We start from the raw sequence: 26,571 nt of genomic DNA on the forward strand, positions 1-26,571 counted from the left end.
GTATCCAGCCCAAGTAGGGCCACCGCGAGGGTATCTGTAATACAGGTCTAACAAAGATAGAAACTTATTCAAATTTTGAAAAGGTGGGGGGGGGGGGGGGCACCGCCTAGTTACGGGCCTGTTGGATAGCATTACTCTGCTAAGAGGCGGACAACAGTTCAAACTTGATGCATGGTTCTGCCTTGATAAACACCACTTATAAGATATCCAAAATGAATTGAACCAAAGGGGAATAACGAGTTATATAGATTCATCCTTCAGACCACAATGGTATTGTTTGTTTGTAAAATGAAATAAACGTACAAAGATTCGGACATAATCATCTATTTTGCCTCTATCATGTGTAACTTGCCAGCGGATTGGCACAACGTCAGTTACTATATTATCTAGCTATAATTATTTGACCAAAAACAGTGTTCTCCATTTACGTGCTAAGGGACTTAGACTCTTAAAAACAGTGATCATGGTGGATTCAAATACATGTATGTAGCACAAATACTTTAGTTTATAACAGATTTATTTCAAAGTAAATATATAACAAATAACAGCTAGTAATACTAACGTTAACAGTGTTATTGATCAAACTCAACTATATTCTACTTTTGTCAGAACTCTTATTGGAATTTTATGGATAATAAATAACATATTAGGGTAAAAAAAGGAAAGTTTTATGGATATATACTTATAAAATATCTTATAACTTTCAACGAGCATTTTTCCAGTGAGAATTTGTCCAGTGAGCAACTTCATAGGTAACAACAAAGGAAAGAGATAAAGACAAATCAGAGAGTAAACTGAAAGAAGAATCAAACAAGCAATACAGATAATTAACAGATAGAGATTATATTTCACAGGGGACCTTAATGAGCAGTAATCACAGCAATACAGTATCACATATTCTGGTGTCTTTGGTCGCAGCACAGAATCATCCAATTTGAATCAAACTACTACGACTACCAACAACTACTTAGTTTGCGATATCTGCATCCGCTAGAAGCAAACGTTAACTCATCATCTACTAAATCACCATCCTTGATCCTGTTTAGTATAGACTGAATCTTGTATACCGGTATTCCGTTGCAGCATTATATTTCTATATGGGATATTGAACGAACGTTGAATTGAGATAATAAAGAGAATATAGTAACTATCCAAAATTCTATAAAAAAAATATCACAGTAGATCTTATTCGAACAGAATCTGATGGTTTCAAGACTGCTTTTATAAGGCGAAAAAATAAAATAAAATAAAAATAACTAGGCCCTACATCAATACCTCGTACCCCTCTAAAAACAATTTCAATAAACTAAATAAATAATCCGCTAAAAAAATTGCTTATTTGATGTCTACGGAAAACATTACAATTGAAAACGTAACTGATAAAAAAACAGGATTTTTGCTTCTCAGGAAAAGACCCTTTACAGATCTTCATTAATATATAATACTAATTCGTATTGTTTAGCCTACTTCTAGTTTCTGATTAATGTGGATTTGTTGGGTGCATGACTACCCATCCTATACTTCGTCTTATACCTTGACTTATACCTTGCTACAATGAACTTCGACTTCGTTCACCTTCGTGCACATCAATTGTATTACGACTCTGAAAAATAATGAAATAGATTCTCACCATAGGCGTAGGAGACGAGTCCCCTGATTGGCTGTATTTGCTAGCGTACAATCCAAACACATCGCTGTATTTACAAACCGCCGTGATATAATGTGGCAATTTCAGCCAAGGTATAGGCTAAGTTCGCTATAGCTTGACGTTATGAGGGTGGGGCATTTGTTGAACAATTGTATTGGATTGCACTGCGTTTTCCTAATCGTCGTTTTACACGTTTCACAGTGCATATTCTTATTTTAGACGACATCGTTACTAGGAGGCCACGTCATTGACATCATGACGTCATACGCTCAACGTCCACTTTTGTCAGGTTTTGATCAAAATGAATGTTTCTATTTTGATGATTGTTCTTTGTTAAGCAAAATGGAAGAGGTGATCATGAATTATTTTCTATATTTGTAAAACTATTAACATAATATTAGAGAATCATTTGATGTATATTTTATATTTAAAATGTAAGTATTTTATAACCATAATTCGAGTAGCCGCCTGAGGCCGTAGGCTACGTTCGGAACTCGGCTCATCTCACTTCTCAGCTAACCTTATTTAACTTATTAAAGTTTAGTCATAAAGAGTAGGCCTACATGTAATATTGTATTTAAATATTGTTATTTCAGTTTATACAGTTTCAAGTCAGTAAAACGAACCCTGAAAGCTGACAGGACTAGAATGGATCAATGAAATGCCCAGAAAGTCCCTCCTAATGCTGCAAGTCAAAGGAGTCACATCATCATGCTCACAGTACAACAGTAGAATTTCATTGAATCAATAAGAAGATACGGAGATGAAGAGGCTCTAATGATGTTTTCTAACTGGATTGAAACTAGAATGGTAGAGGTAGGCATGTTTTATAAAAGTGATGTCATAATCAGATCAAGCTTTTCAGTTATAAGGATTAATCTGAATTTTGAATGGTGCAAATAGAAGGTTGGTAAGAAATCGATGCTGCTATCACTGTCCACAATACACATGAAATTATTAGAAAAATTCTTTTAACTGATAGATTACTTACCCATTTAAAGAAGGTGCCAGCCCCAGCACTGCTCAAGCAAACTGTACGGTTATCATACAAATCTAACAAAGTATCAGATCTATGAACGACTGGTCTCTTTAAATTGACACGGTCAAATTCCTTGATTCTTCTTATTAGACTCCTTTTTCCTGATTTACGACTTAACTTCTGTATATGCTTCCAACTCTACATAAATAAATAGACAAACGATAATTCGTGCAAATCAAATGTTAAAGGGACGGTTTTACAATTTAGTTGAATCTTTCGGAATAAGTAGGAAACATATTTTTCTACAATTGTGCGTTTATTTTGATAAAATTCGCACATTACTTTCCAAACACTGGAAACGGGGGATTGGTTCATACTTTCAATTGATGTGTGGTGGAATAGAATTCAAACCTTCAATTGTTAAGGTGTTCTTACATTTAATTGTTTCTCTCGTTCACCCAGCAGTAGATAAGTGGCCTTCATAACATCATGTATAAAAGGTTTAGGTCGTGTGTAGCTCGCGATTTCCGATACAGTAGCTTGTCTCAAGGGCATCTCTAGCATCTCGTATTTCTTTTCTTCTCTTCTCTGAATCAAAGGATATTTTCAGATTTATTTCTTTACGTCAAAACTGATGGGGTTGAATTTAAGCATCCAAATATCTTCAAATTGTTAATTCTTGATTCTCATTCATACAAAATATTCCTGTATAAAAATTTCTTTTCCAATGCATGTACATTTAAAGTAGGTCACATTTCAATAAGCACATGCATGGAAATTCAACAGTAACCCCTTTGTCTATGAGAACCTAAATTTCTCGTTCAAAGATCCATTTAAAGGGTTAGTGAGCGTCACATTTGAATTTATCATTCCAGTTTTCAGGTTCCAATACCAATACAGTCAGGGAGGTAGGCTTAATATACCGAGTGGTAGGAAGAAGAGGAAAATCCACCCTCGACTGTATTATGATACCATGTGGGAAACAGGGATATTGCAGAATATCTGGGATTGTTTTGATGGTTTCCTTTATGGTTCAGCTTTGAATCGATACCAAGAGTTTTGCCAAATTGGCAAGATGATAATTCTCGAAAACTAGCAATCGGAACGGAGCAACTCCCATAGAATGTGACCTTTTGAGTTTGGCCCTAACCGTGACGATATCACAACCGTATATCACGTCCGAGTAGTGCCAGATTTGTCGAGCTATGTGAGACGTTGCTTACACTGTTTAGGTCTCTGCAGTTGTCAAAGAAAATAGTTCACAGATATTACCATGTTCGAACAGTGTCAAGACGTGGTTTTACTGATTTACTGACATAAAGTCTACCACCATTCATCCAATTACATGATTTTGACATGCATGTATGTCGTATGAAAGGAGAAGTTATAAATGAAGGCGTGGTTTGGGTGATGACCGTCATGGTACTAAACAGTGGAACAGCACGCATGAGTTTCTCCCCAGTTTGACGAGCTAAAGAAACACTTTCGTTGGGCATATATAAAAACTTAAACCCTTTCGGAACAAGGTAAAGGAAATATCTGGTAAAGTTCATTAGACGAAGTTGGTAATACATGAATGTTGACATCATGAAAAAAAAACGGTGGAACACTTACCGGCGATGTTGAATCAGTCTGTGCGATATTATCAGTAGATATCAGATAGTTGATGGCAACATGGTTTTTATTGCTGAACGTCAAGACGCAGTCACCTTCTTGGTCTTTCGGCATCTTTACTTTTACGGAAACGATATTTCTTGATACTGTCTGGCGGACGTATGACGATAGGTCGGTGTTGGTAGAAGCGTCCTTGAACTGCGTCTGGAAATTTCTCGGATCTTCAACGACGAAATTAAAGACTTTTGTTTCATTGTGTGTTAGAGAGATAAATCCATAACTACGGTTCGTTGATGTGAAACCTGCCGATTGGGCAGTTTGTCCGTAGCCGTAACCAATCTGCGGATTTTCTGGAAACTCTTCTACGCATTCTCCGATATCTGAACAATCCAGCCGGAACTCGACCATCTCGGAAATGACAATTTTGTAAACGCCAACACAGGGAAATCGAACAACGAAGTTCTTCTTGTTTACTTCATTGTTGTAGGCAACAAACCGGTCGAGACGCCGGTCGGATGGCAGGGGTCGCCCGGAGGCCTTCTCATTATAGAAAAATTTATAATTCAAACGCATGGTTACCTTCGGATCATGACGAAATTCAATCCAGCATTTTCCCTTTACGGATTTTAGGATGCAGTTATTTTTACTGGTAATTCTAAGACCGGAACTGAAGAAGTTCTGTCTACAGTAGGGGACACTGGTATACTTGTCCATAGACCACGGAGTTCTCAATAATTGCCAGGGGTCTTTAGCTGGTCGGCATATATAAATAAATTCCGCGGGATCGGTAAGGAAAAAATATTCATTCAAGTCCATTACATCTTCTCCAGAAGATTTATCATCTTTCGTATTCATGGCTTCGCCATCTTGCTCAATTTGCGTCCAGTTTCCTGGATTGAATCCAGATACGGCTCTGAACGACCACAGAACGTGTACGATCCTCCAATCTCCGTCAACGTACACGGCACACCATTGACTGTTCAGATTACTGAAATCTTTATCACCGACTTCGTAATTCTTTGACTTTCCTTTCCCTTGAATGATAACTGTTGGTAATTTAGCTGCCCTGAAAAGTTATACAGTTACAAAGATTACCTTCCATCATTGGTCTCGAGCTGGCCATTCTAACTGTTAAAGCTTTTCTGTTGTGCAAAAACCAAATACCGAGAGCTCCAAATGTTGAGATGACCTGCCTCCTAAAAGACATGCAAGTCACTGTTGGTTTGGTTCCGAAAAAACGAAAATGGTTGGGGCAAGTTGGAGGAGTACTTCGGGAGAGGAAGTGGGAGATATGAGTAGAGCATGCTGTGGCGGCGCCTAAATTCAAATGACACAAGATTCAAAGGGTCCTCTAGAAGAAAACTTTTGAAAAATAGAACTGCTTATGGTGCCTTCTAACAGATATTTTGGTGCAAAAACGTATTAAAATTATATTTCATAAATTTGTTAGAGATGAAGTGGGGTGAAATTGGGGATATAAACCATTTTTCTAGGGGGCTAATGTCGCCCTTATACCCCCACTAGCACTGTCACTGAGTGTGTGGGACTAGGGGTACTAGAAATTAACCTACCGGCATAATAAGGTAAAGAAACCTGTAAAACTGCCTCTGCCATGTTTAATATCTTTCATATAACCTCTGGGTGTTGAATTATCAGTATCATTAGGGTAGGCTTGGTTTTCTATTGGCTGGTTCCCCAACCACATATATAGAGATCGCAGTTTCTGTAGATCTGTGGTCAGACCATTGGTTATATCCCCTACTAGAGCCTCATAAGTTTTTGCTTTAGATTTCTTCAACTGGAAAAACGAAAATCATAGCAAACACAATTTTAAAAGGAACCATATTTTGAAATATCAGCTGCAACACTGTAAGAAGCAATCCTGCAATTTTACATGTGAAGTGAATGGCAACTAGTGCATTGTTGTATATTATGTTATTTTTATACGCCCACATGAAAATCAGACGAATCGAAAAATATTTACTATGAGTTATTGTCCTTGCCTTCAAGAAGACACAATTCTTGACGGATTTTGACGAAACTTGGCATGAGTGTTGGTTATCACCCATGGATAAACCGTATTGAAAAACAGAAAAATTGAAAAATTTAGTATGAGTTATTGCCCTTGTTCTTGAAAACGCGTTCAAATTGTTGCTTGTAAACACTCTAGAAGGGACAATTCTTGACGGATTTTGGCGAAACTTGGTGTGAGTGTTCTTAATCACCCAAGGATGAACCCTATTGAAAATCAGAAAAATCGAAAAATATTGAGTATGAGTTATTGCCCTTGTTCTTGAAAACTCGTTTAATTTGTAGCTCGTAAAAACTCTAGAAGGCATGATTCTTGCCAGATTTTGACAAAACTTGGTTTTATTATTCAGTACCGCGCTGAAGATTGAATATTTGTCTTCTAGAGTTTTCACGGGCTAAAAATTGAACACGTTTTCAAGAACTAGGGCAATAACTCATACTCAATATTATTCAGTATCGCTCTAAAGAGTTCAAAAGTAGTGTATAACTGAAGGTTGAATATTTCATACTGGTGATTGTTACTGTACTGCTAAATATTTATGTTCAAAATCAAAGCTGCTAGTGGGCGTATGTTACCTTGCCTGGCAAGCTATCTTGTAATATTTGCTTCAATAATTGAGTAATTATATTTTAAAAGTAAATTTGCCTTTTAACATTTCAAATGAAATAAATTGGGGATTTAAATATTGCTTTCAACATCAGTTAGAGTTGCACAACACTGCCTCTGTTTATTGCCACACTGTAAGAAGCAATCCTGTAATTTGACATTAGATTAAATGGCAATCGTCAAGGTGCACAACCTGTAACACACGGAGCCTCTGTTTATTACTCTATATTATCTGCAAGACGCTTTTTCTTTAAAATCATCTTGTTCAGTTATTTTCAAACGGGGGCTTGATCAAGGACCAGCTGGCAGAAATGATGTGAACCTAAGTTGTGATCCTTGTACGATAGATGTTTCTTTCTTTCTTTCCAGTAAATAATCAAAAACACATTTCAACAGCGACATACTGAATTGATAAATAAAATTCATTCGCAGAATCTTACCTCTCTTACATTATTATCTATAGTGATAAATTTCAGTGGCTTAAAATATTCATTTTTGGTAGTTCTTGGTTGTTTTGGTGGGGGGTGGCCGGGTTCAGTTTCTGGTACATAAAACTAAAATATAATTTAAATTCAAGTAAGGCCTTAGTTTGTTTTGAATGATAATTTATCAACTTTTTTACCTTATCAATCGAGTTTTTGCCCTTTGTTCAGTAGTGACTGCATTGAATTGTCCGTCATAGTACTAAACACTGGAACAACACCCTTGGATTTCTCCCTATTTTGAATCCTTTCAGAACAAGACGGAACAACCACTTACCGGCGATGACGAAGGAGACTCTGCGATATTATCAGTTGATATCAGATAATTAATAGCAACACTGTCTTTATTGCTGATCGATAAGACGCAGTCACCAGCTTGATCCTCTGGCATCGTTACATGTACGGAAACGTCATTGTCGGATACGGTCTGGTGGACGTACGTCGATAGGTCGTTGTTGGTAGAAGTATTCTTGAACTGCGTCTGAAAATTTGTCGGATCTTTAACGACGAATTTAAAGATTTTGTTTTCATTGTGTTTAAGAGCGATGAAACCATATTTACTGTTCGTTGATGTGAAACCTGCCGATTGTGCAGTTTGTCCGTAGCCGTAACCAATCTTTGGGTTTTCTGGAAACTCGTCGGCGTATTCTCCGATATCTGAACAATCCAGCCGGAACTCGACCATCTTGGAAATGACAATTTTGTAAACGCCAACACAGGGAAATCGAACAACGAAGCTCTTCTTGTTTACTTCATTGTTGTAGGCAACAAATCGGTTGAGACGCCGGTCTGATGGCAGGGGTTGCCCAGAGGCCTCCTCGTTATAGAAAAATTCATAATTTAGATCTTTGTCTGCCTCCAGAGCATGTTTAAAATCAATCCAGCATTTTCCTTCTTCGGATTCTAGGATGCAGTTTTTTTCACTGGTAATTTTAAGACCGGAACTGAAGAAGTCCTGTCTACAGTAGGGGACACTGGTATACTTGTCCATAGACCACGGAGTTCTCAATAATTGCCAGGGATCTTTATTTGGCCGACATTTATAAATAAATTCCTCGGGCTCGGTTAAGAAATAATATTCATTTAATTGAGTCACACCTTTTCCAGAAGATTTTTCATCTTTAGTGTTCACGGCTTCTCCATCTTTCTCAATCTGTGTCCAGTTACCTTGAATGAATCCAGATATGGCTCTGAACGACCACAATGCGTGTACGATCCTCCAATCTCCGTCAACGTACACGGCACACCATTGACTGTTCAAGTCACTGAAGTCCTTATCACCGACTTCGTAATTCATTGACTTTCCTTTCCCATGAATGATAACTGTTGGTAATTTAGCTGCCCTGAAAAATAAAGTTATACATTTGGAAAGATTTCCTTCCATCATTGATCTCTACTGCTGATCAGAAACCAAATTGGTTAAATACCTTTCTTAGAGATCCTCTCGCTGATCATTGTTATTGTCTTTATGAGCAAAAGCCAAATACCAAGGGCTCCGCAATGTAGAGAGGGCAAGCAGGTAATCGTTAGTTTAGTTTCGAAAAAACGAAAGGGTTGGGTAAAATGCTGGGACTGGCCCAAAAGGTGCTAAAAATTAACCTACCGGCACAACAAAGTAAAGAAAGCTGTAAAACTGCCTGTGCCATATTTAATATTTTTCATATAACCTCTGGGTGTTGAGCTATCAGAAACATTAGGGTAGGCTTGGTTTTCTATTGGATGGTTCCCCAACCAGATATATAGTGCTCGTAGTTTCTGAAGATCTGTGGTCAGACCATTGGTTATCTCCCCTACTAGATCTTCATAAGTTTCTGCTTTAGATTTCTTCAACTGGAAAAACGAAAATCATAGAAAACACCATTTTAAATGGAAGAAGATTTGGAAATATCATCTGCCACACTGTAAGAAGCAATCCCGTAATTTTACATGTAAAGTGAATGGCAACTTAGTTGCTAGTACATTGATGTGTATTATCTATTTTTGTAATTTCACTAATTCAGTTATTATATTTTAAAAGTGAATTTGCCTTTTAAAATTTCAAAATGAAGCAAATAAGGGATTGACACATTGCTTTCAACATCAGTCAGTTAGAGTTGCACAACACCATGTTACTGTCATATTCAGACTTACCTTTCTAACATTATTATCTATAGAAATAAATTCATCTGGATTAAAATATTCATTTTTAGTAGTCCTGGGTGGTTTTGGTGGCAGATAGCCCGGTTCACTTTCTGGTACTGGGAACTATAAAATAATTCTAAATCTAGTAGGGCCTAACTTTGTTTTGAATTATAGACCCACGAGGCGTCAGGTTTTCATTCTAAAAAGGATTACGGACAACAGAAATGAAGATTTATTTGGTGGGAAAGCATATATCAATTCAGTTTGTTTTATCTATCGAGTTATTGCCCTTTGTTCAGTGGTGACTGCATTCATTTGTCATCTCATCCGAAACTTACTTGCCCAACTTGCAGATTTTGATACGATAGCAGCAAGAAACGATTGATCTAAACTATGCTATTCAACTATCTAGCAGATTTTGATACGATAGCAGCAAGAAACGATTGATCTAAACTATGCTATTCAACTATCTAGCAGATTTGTGATAGGATAGCAGTGAGCTATCATTGATCTAAGCTATCCTGTTCAACTAGCTACCAGGTTGTAATACGATAGCAGTGAGCTATCATTGATCTAAGCTATCCTGTTCAACTAGCTACCAGGTTGTAATACGATAGCAGTGAGCTATCATTGATCTAAACTATGCTATTCAACTAGCTAGCAGATTGTGATACGATAGCAGTGAGCTATCATTGATCTAAGCTATCCAGTTCAACTAGCTAGCAGATTGTGATACGATAGCAGTGAGCTATCATTGGTCTAAACTATCCTGTTCAACTAGCTAGCAGATTGTGATACGATAGCAGTGAGCAAACATTGGTCTAAACTATCCTGTTTAACTAGCTAGCAGATTGTGATACGATACCAGTGAGCTATCATTGATCTAAGCTATCCTGTTCAACTAGCTAGCAAATTGTGATACGATAGCAGTGAGCTATCATTGATCTAAGCTATCCTATTCAACTAGCTAGCAGATTGTGATACGATAGCAATGAGCTATCATTGATCTAAGCTATCCCATTCAACTAGCTAGCAGATTGTGATACGATAGCAGCAAGAAGCGATTGATCTAAACTATGCTATTCAACTAGCTAGCAGATTGTGATACGATATCAGTGAGCTATCATTGGTCTAAACTATCCTATTCAACTAGCTCACAGATTGTGATACGATAGCAGTGAGCAAACATTGGTGTAAGATATCCTGTTTAACTAGCTAGCAGATTGTGATACGATAGCAGTGAGCTATCATTGGTCTAAGCTATCCTGTTCAACTAGCTAGCAGATTGTGATACGATAGCAGTGAGCTATCATTGGTCTAAGCTATCCTGTTCAACTAGTAGAATGTGATAAGATAGCAGTGAGCAACCATTGATCTAAACTATCCTGTTCAACTAGTATATTGTGATACGATAGCAATGAACAACCATTGTTCAAAACTTTCTTGTTCAACTAGCTAGCAGATCCATTTTCAGGATTTTGACGTACATGTATTTCATTTAAGGGAGAAGTTATAAATGAAGGAGTGGTTTGAGCGTGATGACCGTCATGGTACTAAACAGTAGAACAGCACCCTTGGGTTTCTCCCCGGTTTGAACCCTTTCAGAACAAGATGAAGGCAACACTTACCGGCGATGTCGAATCAGGCTGTGCGATATTATCAGTAGATATCAGATAGTTGATCGCAACACTGTTTTTATTGCTGATCGATAAGACGCAGTCACCAGCTTGTTCCTCAGGCATCGTTACTTGTACGGAAACGTCATTGTCGGATACGGTCTGCTGAACGTACGTCGACAGGTCGGTGTTGGTAGAAGCATCTTTGAACTGCGCCTGGAAATTTGTAGGATCTTCAACGACGAAATTAAAGATTTTGGTTTCATTGTGTGTAAGTGAGATAAATCCATAATTACGGTTAGATGATGTGAAACCTGCCGATTGTGCAGTTTGTCCGTAACCGTAACCAATCTGCGGATTTTCTGGAAACTCGTCTACGTATTCTCCGATATCAGGACAATCCAGCAGGAACTCGACCATCTCGGAAATGACCATTTTGTAAACGCCAACACAGGGAAATCGAACAACGAAGCTCTTCTTGTTTACTTCATTGTTGTAGGCAACAAATCGGTTGAGACGCCGGTCTGATGGCAGGGGTTGCCCGGAGGCCTCCTCGTTATGGAAAAATTCATAATTCAGATTCTGCTCTACCTCTGGATCATGTCCAAATTCAATCCAGCATTTCCCCTTTTCTGATTTCAGGATGCAGTTATTTTCACTGATGATTTCGAGGCCGGAACTGAAGAAGTTCTCTCTACAGTAGGGGACACTGGTATACTTGTCCATAGACCACGGAGTTCTTAATAATTGCCAGGGATCTTTATCTGGCCGACATTTATAAATAAATTCCTCGGGCTCGGTTAAGAAATAATATTCATTTAATTGAGTCACACCTTTTCCAGAAGATCTTGTATCTTTAGTGTTCAAGGCCTTTCTGTCTCTCTCAATCTGCGTCCAGTTTCCTTGATTGAATCCAGATACTGCTCTAAAGGACCACAGAACGTGTACGATCCTCCAATCTCCGTCAACGTATACGGCACACCATTGACTGTTCAGATTACTGAAGTCCTTATCACCAACTTCGTAATTCATTGATTTTCCTTTCCCTTGAATGATAACTGTTGGTAATTTAGCTGCCCTGAAAAATAGAAACAGGGTTAGTAAAAACATCTTTAATCGGAAGGTTGTTGATCTCATAACAAAATGGTACTGATTTTAGCTGATTTGCTCACCGTGAGCTATTTTCCGTGTCATTGTAACTCCGACACCGTACCTGAGAAAACATAATCAGCAGGTATCCTTTGGTAAACAGACTTTCAAAGTACTCCTTCGTTTTTCATTTAGATCCGGTCTAATCAAAATATGATCAAACTTTCGTTCCGTTTGTATTTTATTTTCGACCAGAATCAGATTCTGTGTTGGAAGGCGAAGAGGTACCTGCAGGTAATGTAACTATTCTAGAGGTACAAAAGACCCATGGGGTTTGAACCCGGGGGTAAGAAAGGAGGAGACCAAAGGGGTAAAGAACCAGAGACTGGGTACTTTGGGTGAGAAAGTAGAATGTCTGAGAGGGAGAACGTGGAAAACACGGTAGAAATAGTACAGCAAGGATACTAGAAGTTAACCTACCGGCATAACAAAGTAAAGAAAGCTGTAAAACTGCCTCTTCCATGTTTAATGTTTTTCATATAACCTCTGGGTGTTGAATTGTCTGTAACGTTGGGGTAGGCTTGGTTTTCTATTGGCTGGTTCCCCAACCAGATATATAGAGCTCGTAGTTTCTGCAGATCTGTGGTCAGACCATTGGTTATCTCCCCTACTAGAGCCTCATAGGTTTCTGCTTGAGAATGTTTTAACTGGAAAAAAGATAATCATCTAAAATACACTTTGAATATATTACTGATTTATAAATTTTAGTTGCCACACTGTAAGAATTAGTCATGTAATTTTACATTGAAATGTAACGGTAGCAACATTGCCAGTTTACTTGTGCTATTCTATTTCTTTAAGCAATAAATTAGTTAATATTGGCGACGGGCAATAACTGGCAAATTTTACCAAAATAGTTGTAATGTTCAACAACTTGAATGACATTGGGCCTCGATTTGTTGTTCCACCCGAACGAGTCGATGCCTTCGAGTTGTATTTATTAGAACTTTGACTTTGAATTAACATTCTTTTAACAGATCTCAGCAGTCATGATGACTAGTAGACTGAAATATCTGCTTCTATTCCAACCTCCGATAGCTATTTTGACAGTTGTCGTCTGGTGTAGAGACAGAAAAACTGGGCCCTGTTTTGATAGGAATAGACAAGATTCATTGTCATGCAGCACACAGAGTTAGTAATTCCAGTCGTAGAATGATAGACTTACCTTTCTAACATTATTATCTATAGAAATAAATTCAGCTGGATTAAAATATTCATTTTTAGTAGTCCTGGGTGGTTTTGGTGGCGGATAGTCCGGTTCATTTTCTGGTACAGGGAACTATAAAATAATTTAAACAATCGAACGTTTGTTTTGAATTACAATATAACATCAATATGTCGATGTATTCTTTCCAAAAAGGACTACGAACAGCTGTAATGGAGCTCTATAACCTGTGAAAGCATGTTTTAAGCAAATTTATTTATCCCCATTTTTATTCCTCTACCGAATATTGTTCTTTATTGCTTCAGTACAAACTGTATCCATTTGTTCTCCCTTTCGAAACTATCCAACTATTGGTAGCAGAATTTTGAACGTGTTGAAGACGATATACCACCTGTTTGTAATATGTGCTCAATGAACTGTGCTTGAGCAATGGCGGTATTATATCTTCCATTGTTCCTCCCACCAAGGTCGCAGCGTAATGGAGGCAAATGAAGCAACGACGACCACCAAACTCAATAAGAGTCTTTTTTATTTCTTTTTAGATTGATATCCACCACGATCACCCGAAGCCTCATTTTAACATGGATTGCGCAAATACTGTCACTCTTTCGGCCGACTGTCGATTGTTAACATAGTAACATAATTCTTACTTCAGCTAGTTCTGGCAGATCTATTGCTGGTAACTTGGTTGCTCCGCATCCCATCTTGTCTTAGTTCTCTTTTAATACTAGTTTCCACAAGTTATTCACAACACTATCTAAATAATTCAAATATTATTTTAAACATATCATACGATGGTTTGTTTAGGACATGATTTAATTCTACTTATTTTTCAATTTTGTTTGCTGAATTATCATTTTTGTTTGCTGAATTATCATTTTTGTTTACTATTTTTTATATTCAGCAAACAAAAATGATAATTCAGCAAACAAAAATAAAAAATGATTAGAATTAAATCATAACTGAAAAAAATTAAATATGTCCTAAACAAACCACCGTATTCACGACATCTCAACAACTATACCAGTTAAAAGTTAAAAATTCGACGGCGAATTAAAAAAAAAAAAGAATTTAGAAAGATAAAAAGATTAAAAAATTTAAGATTTTAAATGTTAAAATATAAAAATCTACAGACCCCAGAAAATTCTTTACAAAAAAACACACCGCACCTTCAACAAAAGTTGAAGTCTATGGCCCCCGTCGAATTCTAAAATTGAATTTAAAAGGAAGTTGAATTGTAGAAATGTACGTCATGTTTTCTTTCATTACCAAGAATACAGTAGAATAATTTATTCATGTATATATATACCTAAATATTAATTCTCTTTTATTGAGCGGCTCCGAAATTTGGGAATCCTAAAAGAGCAGACTGATACCGACGTCCTCGTTGCACACTGCATGCTGTTGACTACTTTCCAATCAAGTGCAGAAAAGCGGCAATTAAAACTTAATTTCAAAAAGATTTTTATCAGCTGGTAAAATAACATTTAGATGACTATACAGATAGCTCAAATTGAGCTCTATCAGCTGGTAAAGTAAATATTTAGACAACTATACAGATAGCTGAAATTGAGCTCTATCAGCTGGTAAAGTAAATTTTTAGACAACTATATAGACAGCTAAAATTGAGCTCCATGATATGGTAAAGTAAATATTCAGACAACTATACAGATAGCTGAAATTGAGTTCTATCAGCTGGTAAAGTAAATATTTAGATGACTATACAGATAGCTCAAATTGAGCTCTATCAGCTGGTAAAGTAAATATTTAGACAACTATATAGACAGCTAAAATTGAGCTCCATGATATGGTAAAGTAAATATTTAGACAACTATACAGATAGCTGAAATTGAGCTCTATCAGCTGGTAAAGTAAATATTTAGATGACTATACAGATAGCTCAAATTGAGCTCTATCAGCTGGTAAAGTAAATATTTAGACAACTATATAGACAGCTAAAATTGAGCTCCATGATATGGTAAAGTAAATATTTAGACAACTATACAGATAGCTGAAATTGAGTTCTATCAGCTGGTAAAGTAAATATCAAGTCGACTCTGTGAGTTTACATTTTTGCATCTTGTTATAATTGGACTATTCAGATACAGGCTTCCATAATCTAAGTCATGATCGACCAACCGAATCAGACATTTAACCTTATGCTGGTCCTGAAATACACTTCGAAACAAAAATCCCACCTGGTCCTGATCGAAACAGTTCCAGTTTGGATTATTCTGACTTTCATCCCCACCCGAACCGACTTTCTGTACCTCTTCCTGTCCCCTCCCCTTTCCATTTCTTGACTGGGCCGGCAGTAAAACGGAGACTTAATCTTTGGTTTGAATCAGGTCGAACTTGATATAGTCTACCCCCACCCACCCAATAAATTTACACTACCCCAAAAACCCCTGGAACTCGGCTCTGCTATTGAAGACTAATGTTTCTATAATAAAAAAAAAAACCAATGTATTTACACAATGACTGATAAAGGCAAAGTATTGTATCCACTATAGAATCAATAGAATAGTTTAAAACGCCATGTAACTATAAAATACTCGTTATTGGTTACATTCAAATTTTAAGGGATCAAGTTGTCGAAATATTTATTTTACCAGCTGATAGAACTCAATTACAGATATCTGTACAGTCATCTAAATATTTACTTTACCAGCTGATAGAGCTATCTGTATAGTCAGCTTAATATTTATTTTACCAGCTGATAGAACTCAATTTCAGCTGTCTATATAGTCATCTAAATATTTACTTTACCAGCTGATAGAACTCAATTTCAGCTGTCTATATAATCATCTAAATCTTTACTTTACCAGCTGATAGAACTCAATTACAGATATGTGTACAGTCATCTAAATATTTATTTTACCAGCTGATAGAGCTCAATTTCAGCTGTCTATATAATCATCTAAATATTTACTTTACCAGCTGATAGAACTCAATTTCAGCTGTCTGTATAGTCATCTAAATATTTACTTTACCAGCTGATAGAACTCAATTTCAGCTGTCTATATAGTCATCTAAATATTTACTTTACCAGCTGATAGAACTCAATTTCAGCTGTCTGTGTAATCATCTAAATATTTACTTTACCAGCTGATAGAACTCAATTTCAGCTGTCTGTATAGTCATCTAAATATTTACTTTACCAGCTGATAGAACTCAATTTCAGCTGTCTGTATAGTCATCTAAATATTTACTTTACCAGCTGATAGAACTCAATTTCAGCTGTCTATATAGTCATCTAAATATTTGACTTTTATTCTACAAGCAAAAATGTAGACGTGTGTATCCCTTTCACTGTCATATTGACGTTAAATTTCTCGGTATATGTTCTAATCCAACTATTTTTAAATCTATAACTCACTTAGGGGAATTTTTGAACTTTTTCTTCTTTCTATTTTAAGGCGCTCAAGACAAAGCGCTTAGTTTTCCCGGGTTAATCTAACCATGTTAAGCATTAATTTCCACTTTCAATGGCTATTAATCTTATTTATTATCAACATGACGGTTGACGATTAAAAGACCCTCCCACAATAGCGATCACCAGTTGCATATGGTTGCGAAGGCATCGGGCCTGTTCGCCTTTTTACAAGCCCGCCATGGTTCGATCATCTGGCGAATAAAAATAACAGTCAGAAATTTCGAATACAACTCTCATGTAACTGAGTTGTGAGTTGCGTTCGGTACTCATGGCCACCTTCATTATACGCAACTGGGGATTGCTATATCGTGATGCTTTTAGAATTGGAACGTTCCTCTAGTGATTTCTATCATAAATAAGTTTTACTCTCTTTGGTGAACATAAAGATTATAGCCTATTCAAACGCATAGCATGCTTATCCTTTCTTAAACATGTAAAATATACACGCACCTGCCGTTTTACTCCTATGCATGTGACGTTAGTCATTAGGTAGAGGTGTCACAGAATTGTTAAGGGACATTCTATAAATAAGCCTCATTTCTGCCTATTTTCAAGTACAATTACAGATCAATACACGTTGTTATTGAATTGTTGTTATGAAACTAGGTGTTAACTGTATATTATATTCACATTTAAACTCTATAGTAGTCTATAGTTTAGACCTAAAAGTTTTTGTACTTGTATCTGAAAGTTTTACCAAACTCATTTATCGGGAAAATTGATAGCATCGATTTGAACCATTCCAATTCTTTTCGCTAATAACATCCAAGGCTCTTTGTGCGATGCGATAATACGCCCCGAGCCTCTCATAGAGAGTCTGGTAGGGTTAGACTCAAGGAAGTTTTTGAAAAAAAGAATTGATTTTGGTGCCTTCTGACAAATACAAAAAACGTATAGAAATCATATTTTTAGATTTGTTAGAAATGAAGTGGGGATACAATTTGGGGCTGCAAACCATTTCTTTACAGGGGGATAATAAAACTGTAATCCCAAATGGCGCCGTTATTTAATGGTAGGTCTACATGTAGAAATTCATAAGATTTTTTTTTATTTTTATATTTATTGTATTGTACAGTTATTGTGTTTATAAACAGCTATTGATGATATAATTGTTATTTACAGACAATGATAAATGTAGTCGTTCTGCTAAACTGATCTTCGACTAGGAACCTCTTCTTGAAGTTCATTTAAAATGTTACGACTCTGAAATATAATAAATCAGGATAACATACGCCAAGATCGTGTGATAGGTGTGTCATAATCTGGCCTAGGTCTGTAACCAGACGTGATTGTTTGGAGGGGCATGCATTACATCCGGAGGGGCAATGGAGTATGGTGTTTAGTTGTAGTGATGATATTGGTTGATTGCAGAATTTTTTCGTGGGTGGGAGTCGTTTGGCACCCCCCACCTCTTGCCCCCCTTAGGCACAATACAGTGCAAATAGAAGTTATCATAAGCCAAGCCAAAGACATCCGAGAATCTCTTTTGACATTTTTAGAATCTCTTACGCATCTTGACAATACCCAGGTATTATAAACTTCGCGACTGCAATCCCAACTATCCTCGTATCACGGATTGCAGCGATTTAATTAGATTGTACAGCCATCAGGGCTCTCGACGGAAAAGTTATCATGATACAAGACTATTGCAGTCAAGTACTTTAACATTGTGAAGATGCTCTTACCCACTTAAAGAAGGTGCCAGCCCCAGCACTAGTCAAATAAACAGTACGTTTATCATACATATCTAACAACCTATCAGATCTATTAGCCACTGGTATCTTTAAATTCACCAGATCAAATTCCTTGATCCTTCTAATAAGACTCTCTTTTCCTAATTTACGAGTCAAACTCTGTATATGTTCCCATCTCTAAAATATATCAATAAATAAATAGAATCAATAAATAAATAAATCAATACATAAATAGATCAATAAATAAATAAATCAATAAATAAATAGAATTGCTGTAGGGTAGGGACGGCTCTAAAACCTTCAACTGCTGTAGGACATGGTCATACCTTTAATTGTTTCTCTCGTTCACCCAGCAGTAGATAAGTAGCCTTCATAACATCATGTATACAGGGTTTGGGGCGTTTATAGCTCGTGATTTCTGATACAGTAGCTTGCTTCAAGGCCAGTACTCGCATCATGTACGTCCTCAATCTCTTCAATTGTTCCAAGGTCTCCTCGGCTTCAATCATAGCTTCTGAAAACCTCAAAGTTCCACAGACTCGACTGCTTTTAGCTCGGTCTATTACATGTTCCAGACGATCTATATCTCTCTTTTGGGTAGCTATATGCAGTGCTGGAATAGAAAATATAGATTATTCAGTTTGTACAAATATACAGAAAGAAATTAACAACCATTTTTAAAAGGATAACAACTAAGGTTCAAGAGAATCCTGTCTATGAGATGGGCCTTTGTCAAATATTAGTCTTTCCCAGATTATCTGTATTTACAGTTGGGTCTACTGGAATAATGAGGAAAGATGACAAGGTTACCAGACAAGTCGACCGAGATTAAACCCCACCACTACTATTTGAATTGTTCAAGTAGAAATACCATATAGATGGCGGCGATTATAATCACACGATGGTTCACAATATTGTATATACCGAGTTATTGCCCTTCGTTGCTTTAGCGCTGATTGCATCCAACTTTATTTCGAATTTGCAGAAGCATGATATAATAGGCTATTATACATATATTAAATTGCTTCAAATTACATCAAAAATAGTTTATAAATGGTAGTACCACATTAAGATTGAGTTACAGCATAAAATTACAAGGTACTGGTCGAGGCTAGATAAAGCCTTACCTTTAGTGTATAAGTCTAGTAATTTCTGTTTAGCCTTGGTCAAGTCGTCCTGGTCTTCGAGTCTGTTTCCCATGAACTCTTCAATAGCCGCTTCTAGTTCATCTATATCGTCTTCCCTAGTCGCTACCCTCAATCTCTCTCGTATCCTCGCCTCGTCTTTCTGAATTAAAGGGAATTTTCCAAGCTAATTCTTTGTCTTCATGGGTGATAGGATTTGATATAAGCTTTGTAAAAACCTTGATCATGAGACCCATTAAATCACCCTCTACAACTTCATTGAAGACCCCTTGAGACCGAGAGACTGGGAGCTGCCAGAGTTCTATGGATTTCAGATGGTCTGAGACGAATTTTGAGCATTATGATAAATTAATTTTCACTTCAAAGTAAGACCTGTCACAGGCCTCTGGGAGGGCAATGGCCTACATACGCTACTTGATTGGTGACGTCATATATATATCCTTACGGGTTCCAATACACCACGCGAATCGGGTTGAAACCATACGCAAGCTCTTGGTTTTATCTGGCTATATAGCTTGAACGATGCATTTCAAAGCCCGAAGCTGCCCAGCGATGCATTTAATTTCCGCTGCATAACATTCATGAAAGATTCAGCAACAGAAAGAAAGAAAAAATCTTCTCACCTCTCTGTCTTGATCTCCGGCTTGAGCTGTAAAATTTTTTCATTTGATTTGAAATAAATACTACAGAATAGAGAATAGTCATTCGACAATCAAAGAATCTGATTAGCTACAAATTTAATTTTTAGTCCAAGATGGGAAAAATAATATTTGGGGATGTTTACTCTTTCATAGACTCCAAGTAGCGAACAATATTTTGATACCATATCACAGTTCTTTGGTTCTTCATAAATGATCTATAAGTTATCTGTTATTTCATAGATAAAAAAAAGAAACGTGTTTACCATCATAAAGGCTCTGAAGCCTTTTCCTAGCTCGAGTCAAGTCACCCCTGTCTTCTAGTCGATCCTGTTCAAATCTCTCGATAGCTAACTCTAGGATGTCGATATCAGTATCCTTGGTGGCCCGGATTAAAGCTTCTCGCACTGGATCTCTTCTCTACAATATAGGACATTAAATGAAATGGAGCTTTACGTCCTATTTTTCTGTTACTGGATGGACTGGATGTGCAAAATGTGAAGTTTAATTTGAGGTGAGAAAAAGTTTTCAGTTGTCGAGGAATCTTTAGATCAACACGGCTGAAGAAAAGACACAGTGTAAGACTTACCGGCGATGTGGACCCGGACTCAGCGATATTATCAGTAGATATCAGATAGTTGATGGCAACATGGTTATTATTGCTGAACGACAAGACGCAATCACCTTCTTGGTCTTCCGGCATCCTTACTTGTACGGCTACGTTATTGTCTGATATGGTCTGGTGGACGTACGGCGACAGATCCGTATTGCTAGCAGCATCTTTGAACTGCATCTGAAAATGTTTGGGGTCTTCAACCACAAATTGAAAGGTTTTTGTTTCATTGTGTGTAAGAAAGATAAATCCATAATATTGGTTAGTCGAGTTGATACCTGCCGATTGGGCAGCTCGTCCGTAACCGTAACCAATCTGCGGATTTTCTGGAAACTCTTCTAGGCATTCTCCGATACCTGGACAATCCAGCCGAAACTCGACCATCTTGGAAATGACCATTTTGTAAACGCCAACACAGGAAAATCGAACAACGAAGCTCTTCTTGTTTACTTCATTGTTGTAGGCAACAAATCGGTTGAGACGCCGGTCTGATGGCAGGGGTTGCCCAGAGGCCTCCTCGTTATAGAAAAATTCATAATTCAGATTCTGCTCTACCTCTGGATCATGTCCAAATTCAAGCCAGCATTTCCCCTTTTCTGATTTTAGGATACAGTTATTTTCACTGATGATTTTCAGACCGGAACTGAAGAAGTTCTCTCTACAGTAGGGGACACTGGTATACTTGTCCATAGACCACGGAGTTCTCAATAATTGCCAGGGATCTTTATCTGGACGACATTTATAAATAAATTCCTCGGGCTCGGTTAAGAAATAATATTCATTTAATTGAGTCACACCTTTTCCAGAAGATTTTGTATCTTTCGTGTTCAAGGCCTTTCCGTCTCTCTCAATCTGCGTCCAGTTTCCTTGATTGAAACCAGATACGGCTCTGAACGACCACAATGCGTGAACGATCCTCCAATCTCCATCAACGTACACGGCACACCATTGACTGTTCAGATTACTGAAGTCCTTATCACCGACTTCGTAATTCTTTGACTTTCCTTTCCCATGAATGATAACTGTTGGTAATTTAGCTGCCCTGAAAAAAAAAAGTTTTAAACATTTAGCTGCCCTGAAAAAAAATAGTTTTAAAGTGAGAAAGGTGATCCTGTACGTGGTAAATAGCCACTGCCGTTGAGGTAGCCTATCTTTAATTTGCCAAGAGATATTTACGTGGTAGGTATGGTGCGAATGGTTGGTATTTGCGCTATGTTACCGCGAATCGGTACAGTTTAGTATAGCTTTGTACACAGTTGCTTTCATCATGACTTTCATTGCTTATCATTGTTACTGTTACTGTAATCCTCACAAGATTCCTCCAGTCTAGAAAGCCGGGGTAGGGGAAGTCCAAAAGGCTGACCTTATGAGACCAAGGGCAACGCGCCAGGGTATTTTGGGGGAGAACAGGGGTGATACCAGTAGAGCAAATTGACCTACCGACATAACAAAGTAAAGAAAGCTGTAAAACTGCCTCTGCCATGTTTAATGTTTTTCATATAACCTCTGGGTGTTGAATTATCAGTAACATTAGGGTAGGCTTGGTTTTCTATTGGCTGGTTCCCTAACCAGATATATAGAGCTCGTAGTTTCTGTAGATCTGTGGTCAGACCATTGGTTATTTCCCCTACTAGAGCTTCGTACGATTCTGCTTTAGAATTTTTCAACTGGAAAGAAGAAAATGTTGCACATATTTTCTCAAGGAGTCGCACTGTCATAATCAGGCCTGTAATTTGACACGTTAATTCAATGGCAGCTAAGTTACCGGTTAATTTGTGTGTTATTCAATGTCTTCATTTTGTTAACAATAAATCATCAAAAGGAATTGTATAAATGATGTGAAATAAGAGATCTACATACTAGACTCATGGCAACCGAGTTGTCTATTCTAGGACAGCCTAATATGGCTTTTTTATGTGCACAGTTTGGTTTGTTGTCCACGACAATACGCTTTCTGTGTGTATATCATCTTGTTTGATGGTTCCAATGACAAATGAATGACCAATGAATGATCCAATACACATTTAGACAGACAACTGTTCCATTGTCATGCAGCACATAGAATTGATAATTCCAGTCGTAGAATGATATCAGACTTACCTTTCTAACATTATTATCTATAGAAGTAAATTCAGCTGGATTAAAATATTCATTTTTAGTAGTCCTGGGTGGTTTTGGTGGCGGATAGCCCGGTTCACTTTCTGGTACTGGGAACTATAAAACAAATTCAAACTGTTGTACGTTTAATCTTCAAATGACATTTAGAAATAGATAGAACATTAACTAAATAATTATATATTATAGATATAATACTCCTTTCTTTAATTTTTGCAACGTTTCGAAACACATACAGGAATCTTTATCAAGCACAAAATGTTAATTAATATTATTATTTTGTGCTTGATAAAGATTCCTGTATGTGAATCGAAACGTTGCATAAATTGATTAAAGAAAGGAGTAGTATATCTATAATAGATTAACTTTATCACTTAAATTCATATCGGGTGTCACGAAAAATAAACGTCACAAAAGGGAAGTTGCCTTGATATTGTACTTTTTGACATGCTATTTTGTTCGGGGCAGTTCTTATACATTTTTTATTCGATGACTTTCATATTTTCAGGGTTGGACAACGACATCTTGAGGTCTGTCTGAGAGAATTTTGAAAAAGATCAGTCTACAGCTGAGATAATACTGTCGAACATTGGGACGATGTTCAACTGTTTTGTATTAATTCTCAGGCCATCTAGAATTGTGCTGGAAGAGGTAGTGATCAGGATGTTGTCCTGTATTGTGACTGATACACCTGAATAATGCTTTGTGCAGTGGAAAACGTGATAAATCATTTTTCCTACCACGGCTAGTTCGGGAAGATCTGTTCCATCGGACTTGGATGATCCACATCCCATCTTGACTAATCCTAGTTCCTCTATACTCTCCAATCAGCATCACATCATCTTTAATATCAAATCTTAATTTAAAACTTCTCAAATTCAATCACAACGTTTCTACAATTTACAATTGAATGTAAGTAGTATACTTCCTGTGAAGGTACCGATTCAACAATAACAGTTGAATTGAATTACTGAATAGGGTAGGTCTAAACGGTGAGATAAATTCAGGCAATATAGTCCCGAGATCTAAAAGCGATAATTTTACAGATTTTCTGAGCCTCGTGAACAAATTTGGACTCTTGCACCAAAGATCCTACCTGGCAACATCCAGATAAAAATATAAAATTTGACCTGTGGTATTACGTTGTATAGAACTTTAACACCGTTATAAAAATATTATAATATAAAATTTAATATAGAAATTTACCAACCTTAGCAATTTCTTAACAAAATATAATCCGCACCGTCAACAAAAGCAGTAAAATCTCCTTCAATGTTTAAAAAATGAATTTAGAAGGAAGTTGAATGGTATAAAATGTGTCAACAAGTTTACGTTGTCATGCTATCATTTATTACCAAGAATTCAACAGTGGGTAATAATAACTCACTACATGTATATAGCTTTATACTAATTGTATTTTATTGAATATGGGCGGCGCCGACAGGTGGAATCCAGTAGGTTAGCGTCGATATACTGCACATATTGCATATTGTATGGTGTTGCCGTGTATTCATTAGTCAAAAAGGGTGCAGAAAGTTAGTGATGAAATGACATAGAGTTTACAGGATTAACATATCATCAACTGAAGTCAGCCAACTCAATCGATAGAGGAAATAACTTCGGAAGAGCTCATCGCCACTGAAAGGTTCATCTCTGGCGTGCACACTCTCGGCCTTGTCGGCTCCCAACTTTCAAGACCCCTTTACAATAGCTCCAAAACCACCCTCACACCCCCACCCTAAGGAGCTCGGCCCTACTCTTGAAGGTTTATAATGTTTATATAATAAAATAATGTTCTATAATAGACGATCTATTCATACTATGACTGATTGAGTCGAACTATTGTATCGACAACAATCTATAGAATAATTTCAAACGCTTTGTAGCAATAAAATACTCGCTATTGGTTACCTTCTAAATAAAGTATTTAAAGGTATATGGTTAAACTGGGCTGCATAAACTAGTACTGTTTGATAGTAAACTCATTAATATAGCATCATGGAACAACTAATAGAGCTCAATTTCAGCCGTCTGTATCACTCGTCGGATTGTCAATCTGAGATAGTTCGTCTGTAATTGAATCAAATAATTCATGGACGGAACAATAGTTATAGAGAACACATATGAACCCAACCATTCAGAAATTGGGCCTTGTCAGATATGAAGGCAGATATTTAGACGACAGTATCCCTTTATCGTTGTCATAATGACTTTATTTCTTGGAAAAGTAAATTACCGGTACCTGAAATATAAACTAGTTTAAGTCCAGTTGAACTATTCATAAGTGTATAACGTATTGAGTTTTAACCCTTCTCCTTTTTACGGAGACTGCCGAGAAGTGCCGAGAAGTGCCGAATCGGCGGGACTGTTTCTGCGGTAATCTGGGTCCGTCCGTCATACCCATCTTGAACGATACAGAACAGCATATTTTATAGCATACATTATATTTCTTGTCAACATGTCTTCAAACGATTCAAGGAATAGTTCATGTCGGTTTCTATTATATCTTATTTATCTTATTGGCATATTTGGTGAACAAGATAAAGTACATATTAAGGCCTATCATGCTTATCCTTTCTTATTTGTCCACGCACCTGCTGTTTCGTTCGGCCCGTCAAGTAGTGTACTGCTATGCACTTGGAGTCCCCCCGCCCCTTTTCTCGCAGCCTGACATGCCCAGGGTTTTCAAGTTAAATGTACTTGAATTCAATAGGCTATCTATTGTTAATGGATTGTTATGAAACTAGGTGTTAACTGCATATTACATTCACATAATCTCCATAGTCAACAATTTAAAGGGTCGTGTATGAGTATCAGAAACAAATAAATTAAACCTGTTTGTAATAACAAGACCCAATCTGGTATATTTTTTGTCGAGTCAGTAGATTAAAACTTGAGCAATGGATCAAAATTTAAAATCTGGACTTTGTGCAGAATCTAAAAATCAGTAAAACCTGAATAAAGCAAGCGAAGGTTGTTGCAATGAAGGGCCAGGACGCTGTTGAACAAAGATACAATTCTTATCAATACTAATTAATTTGGGAATGGAACTCCAGCATACAAAACTGATTTTCACCTCATTTTGAAGACGGGTGGGGTCTTTCAGGATTTGCCCACAATTTAATATTTAATATACCCGAAGTATATTAAAGGCGTTACCTGAATTAAACAAGACTGAGGCGATTAATTTTCAATAATATTTTCAGTCATTGAAATAACAATCAGAAGCGAAATAATGTAAAATCAATCATCCATATATAGCTCGTCTCACCTTACTCAAAATATATAATACAAATAGAAGTTACTGAATGAATTTAATCATAGCACGATCTCGTTAAAATTTAAATTTGGATATTCCGTTTCATGTTTTTTCTGCTGGTGACTCGAGTGCAGTTACCTGAAAAAAAAAACCACGAAAAGAAACAGCCACAGGTGTTGAAACAGAATAATCATAGTAACTCCTTTCTATTTGTCTACTAAAAATTACAAATTACAAACTTTATAACTCAGAGCTAATG

General features: G+C 36.9%; 2 protein-coding genes across 2 annotated transcripts; both read right to left on the bottom strand.

Annotated features, from left to right (window-relative positions):
* Positions 1–1,549: 1,549 nt before the first annotated feature.
* Positions 1,550–14,116, bottom strand: LOTGIDRAFT_157825 (hypothetical protein; the record flags this gene model as incomplete). Its single annotated transcript, XM_009050420.1, has 13 exons — positions 1,550–1,603; positions 2,640–2,825; positions 3,063–3,215; positions 4,242–5,307; positions 5,813–6,039; positions 7,320–7,433; positions 7,639–8,704; positions 8,965–9,191; positions 9,492–9,605; positions 11,111–12,176; positions 12,668–12,894; positions 13,413–13,526; positions 14,063–14,116. The coding sequence occupies 13 exons, from the start codon at positions 14,114–14,116 to the stop codon at positions 1,550–1,552; spliced, it is 4,668 nt and encodes a 1,555-aa protein (XP_009048668.1).
* A 4,393-nt stretch (positions 14,117–18,509) lies between these two features.
* Positions 18,510–23,847, bottom strand: LOTGIDRAFT_157826 (hypothetical protein; the record flags this gene model as incomplete). The annotated part of the gene is made up of 9 exons (XM_009050421.1): positions 18,510–18,719; positions 18,869–19,155; positions 19,670–19,829; positions 20,311–20,336; positions 20,592–20,745; positions 20,915–21,980; positions 22,379–22,605; positions 23,039–23,152; positions 23,794–23,847. 9 exons carry the CDS (start codon positions 23,845–23,847, stop codon positions 18,510–18,512), a joined length of 2,298 nt encoding a protein of 765 aa, XP_009048669.1.
* Between the last annotated feature and the right edge of the window lie 2,724 nt (positions 23,848–26,571).

The sequence above is a fragment of the Lottia gigantea genome (assembly GCF_000327385.1).
Source record: "Lottia gigantea unplaced genomic scaffold LOTGIsca_15, whole genome shotgun sequence".
Lineage (NCBI taxonomy): Eukaryota > Metazoa > Mollusca > Gastropoda > Lottiidae > Lottia > Lottia gigantea.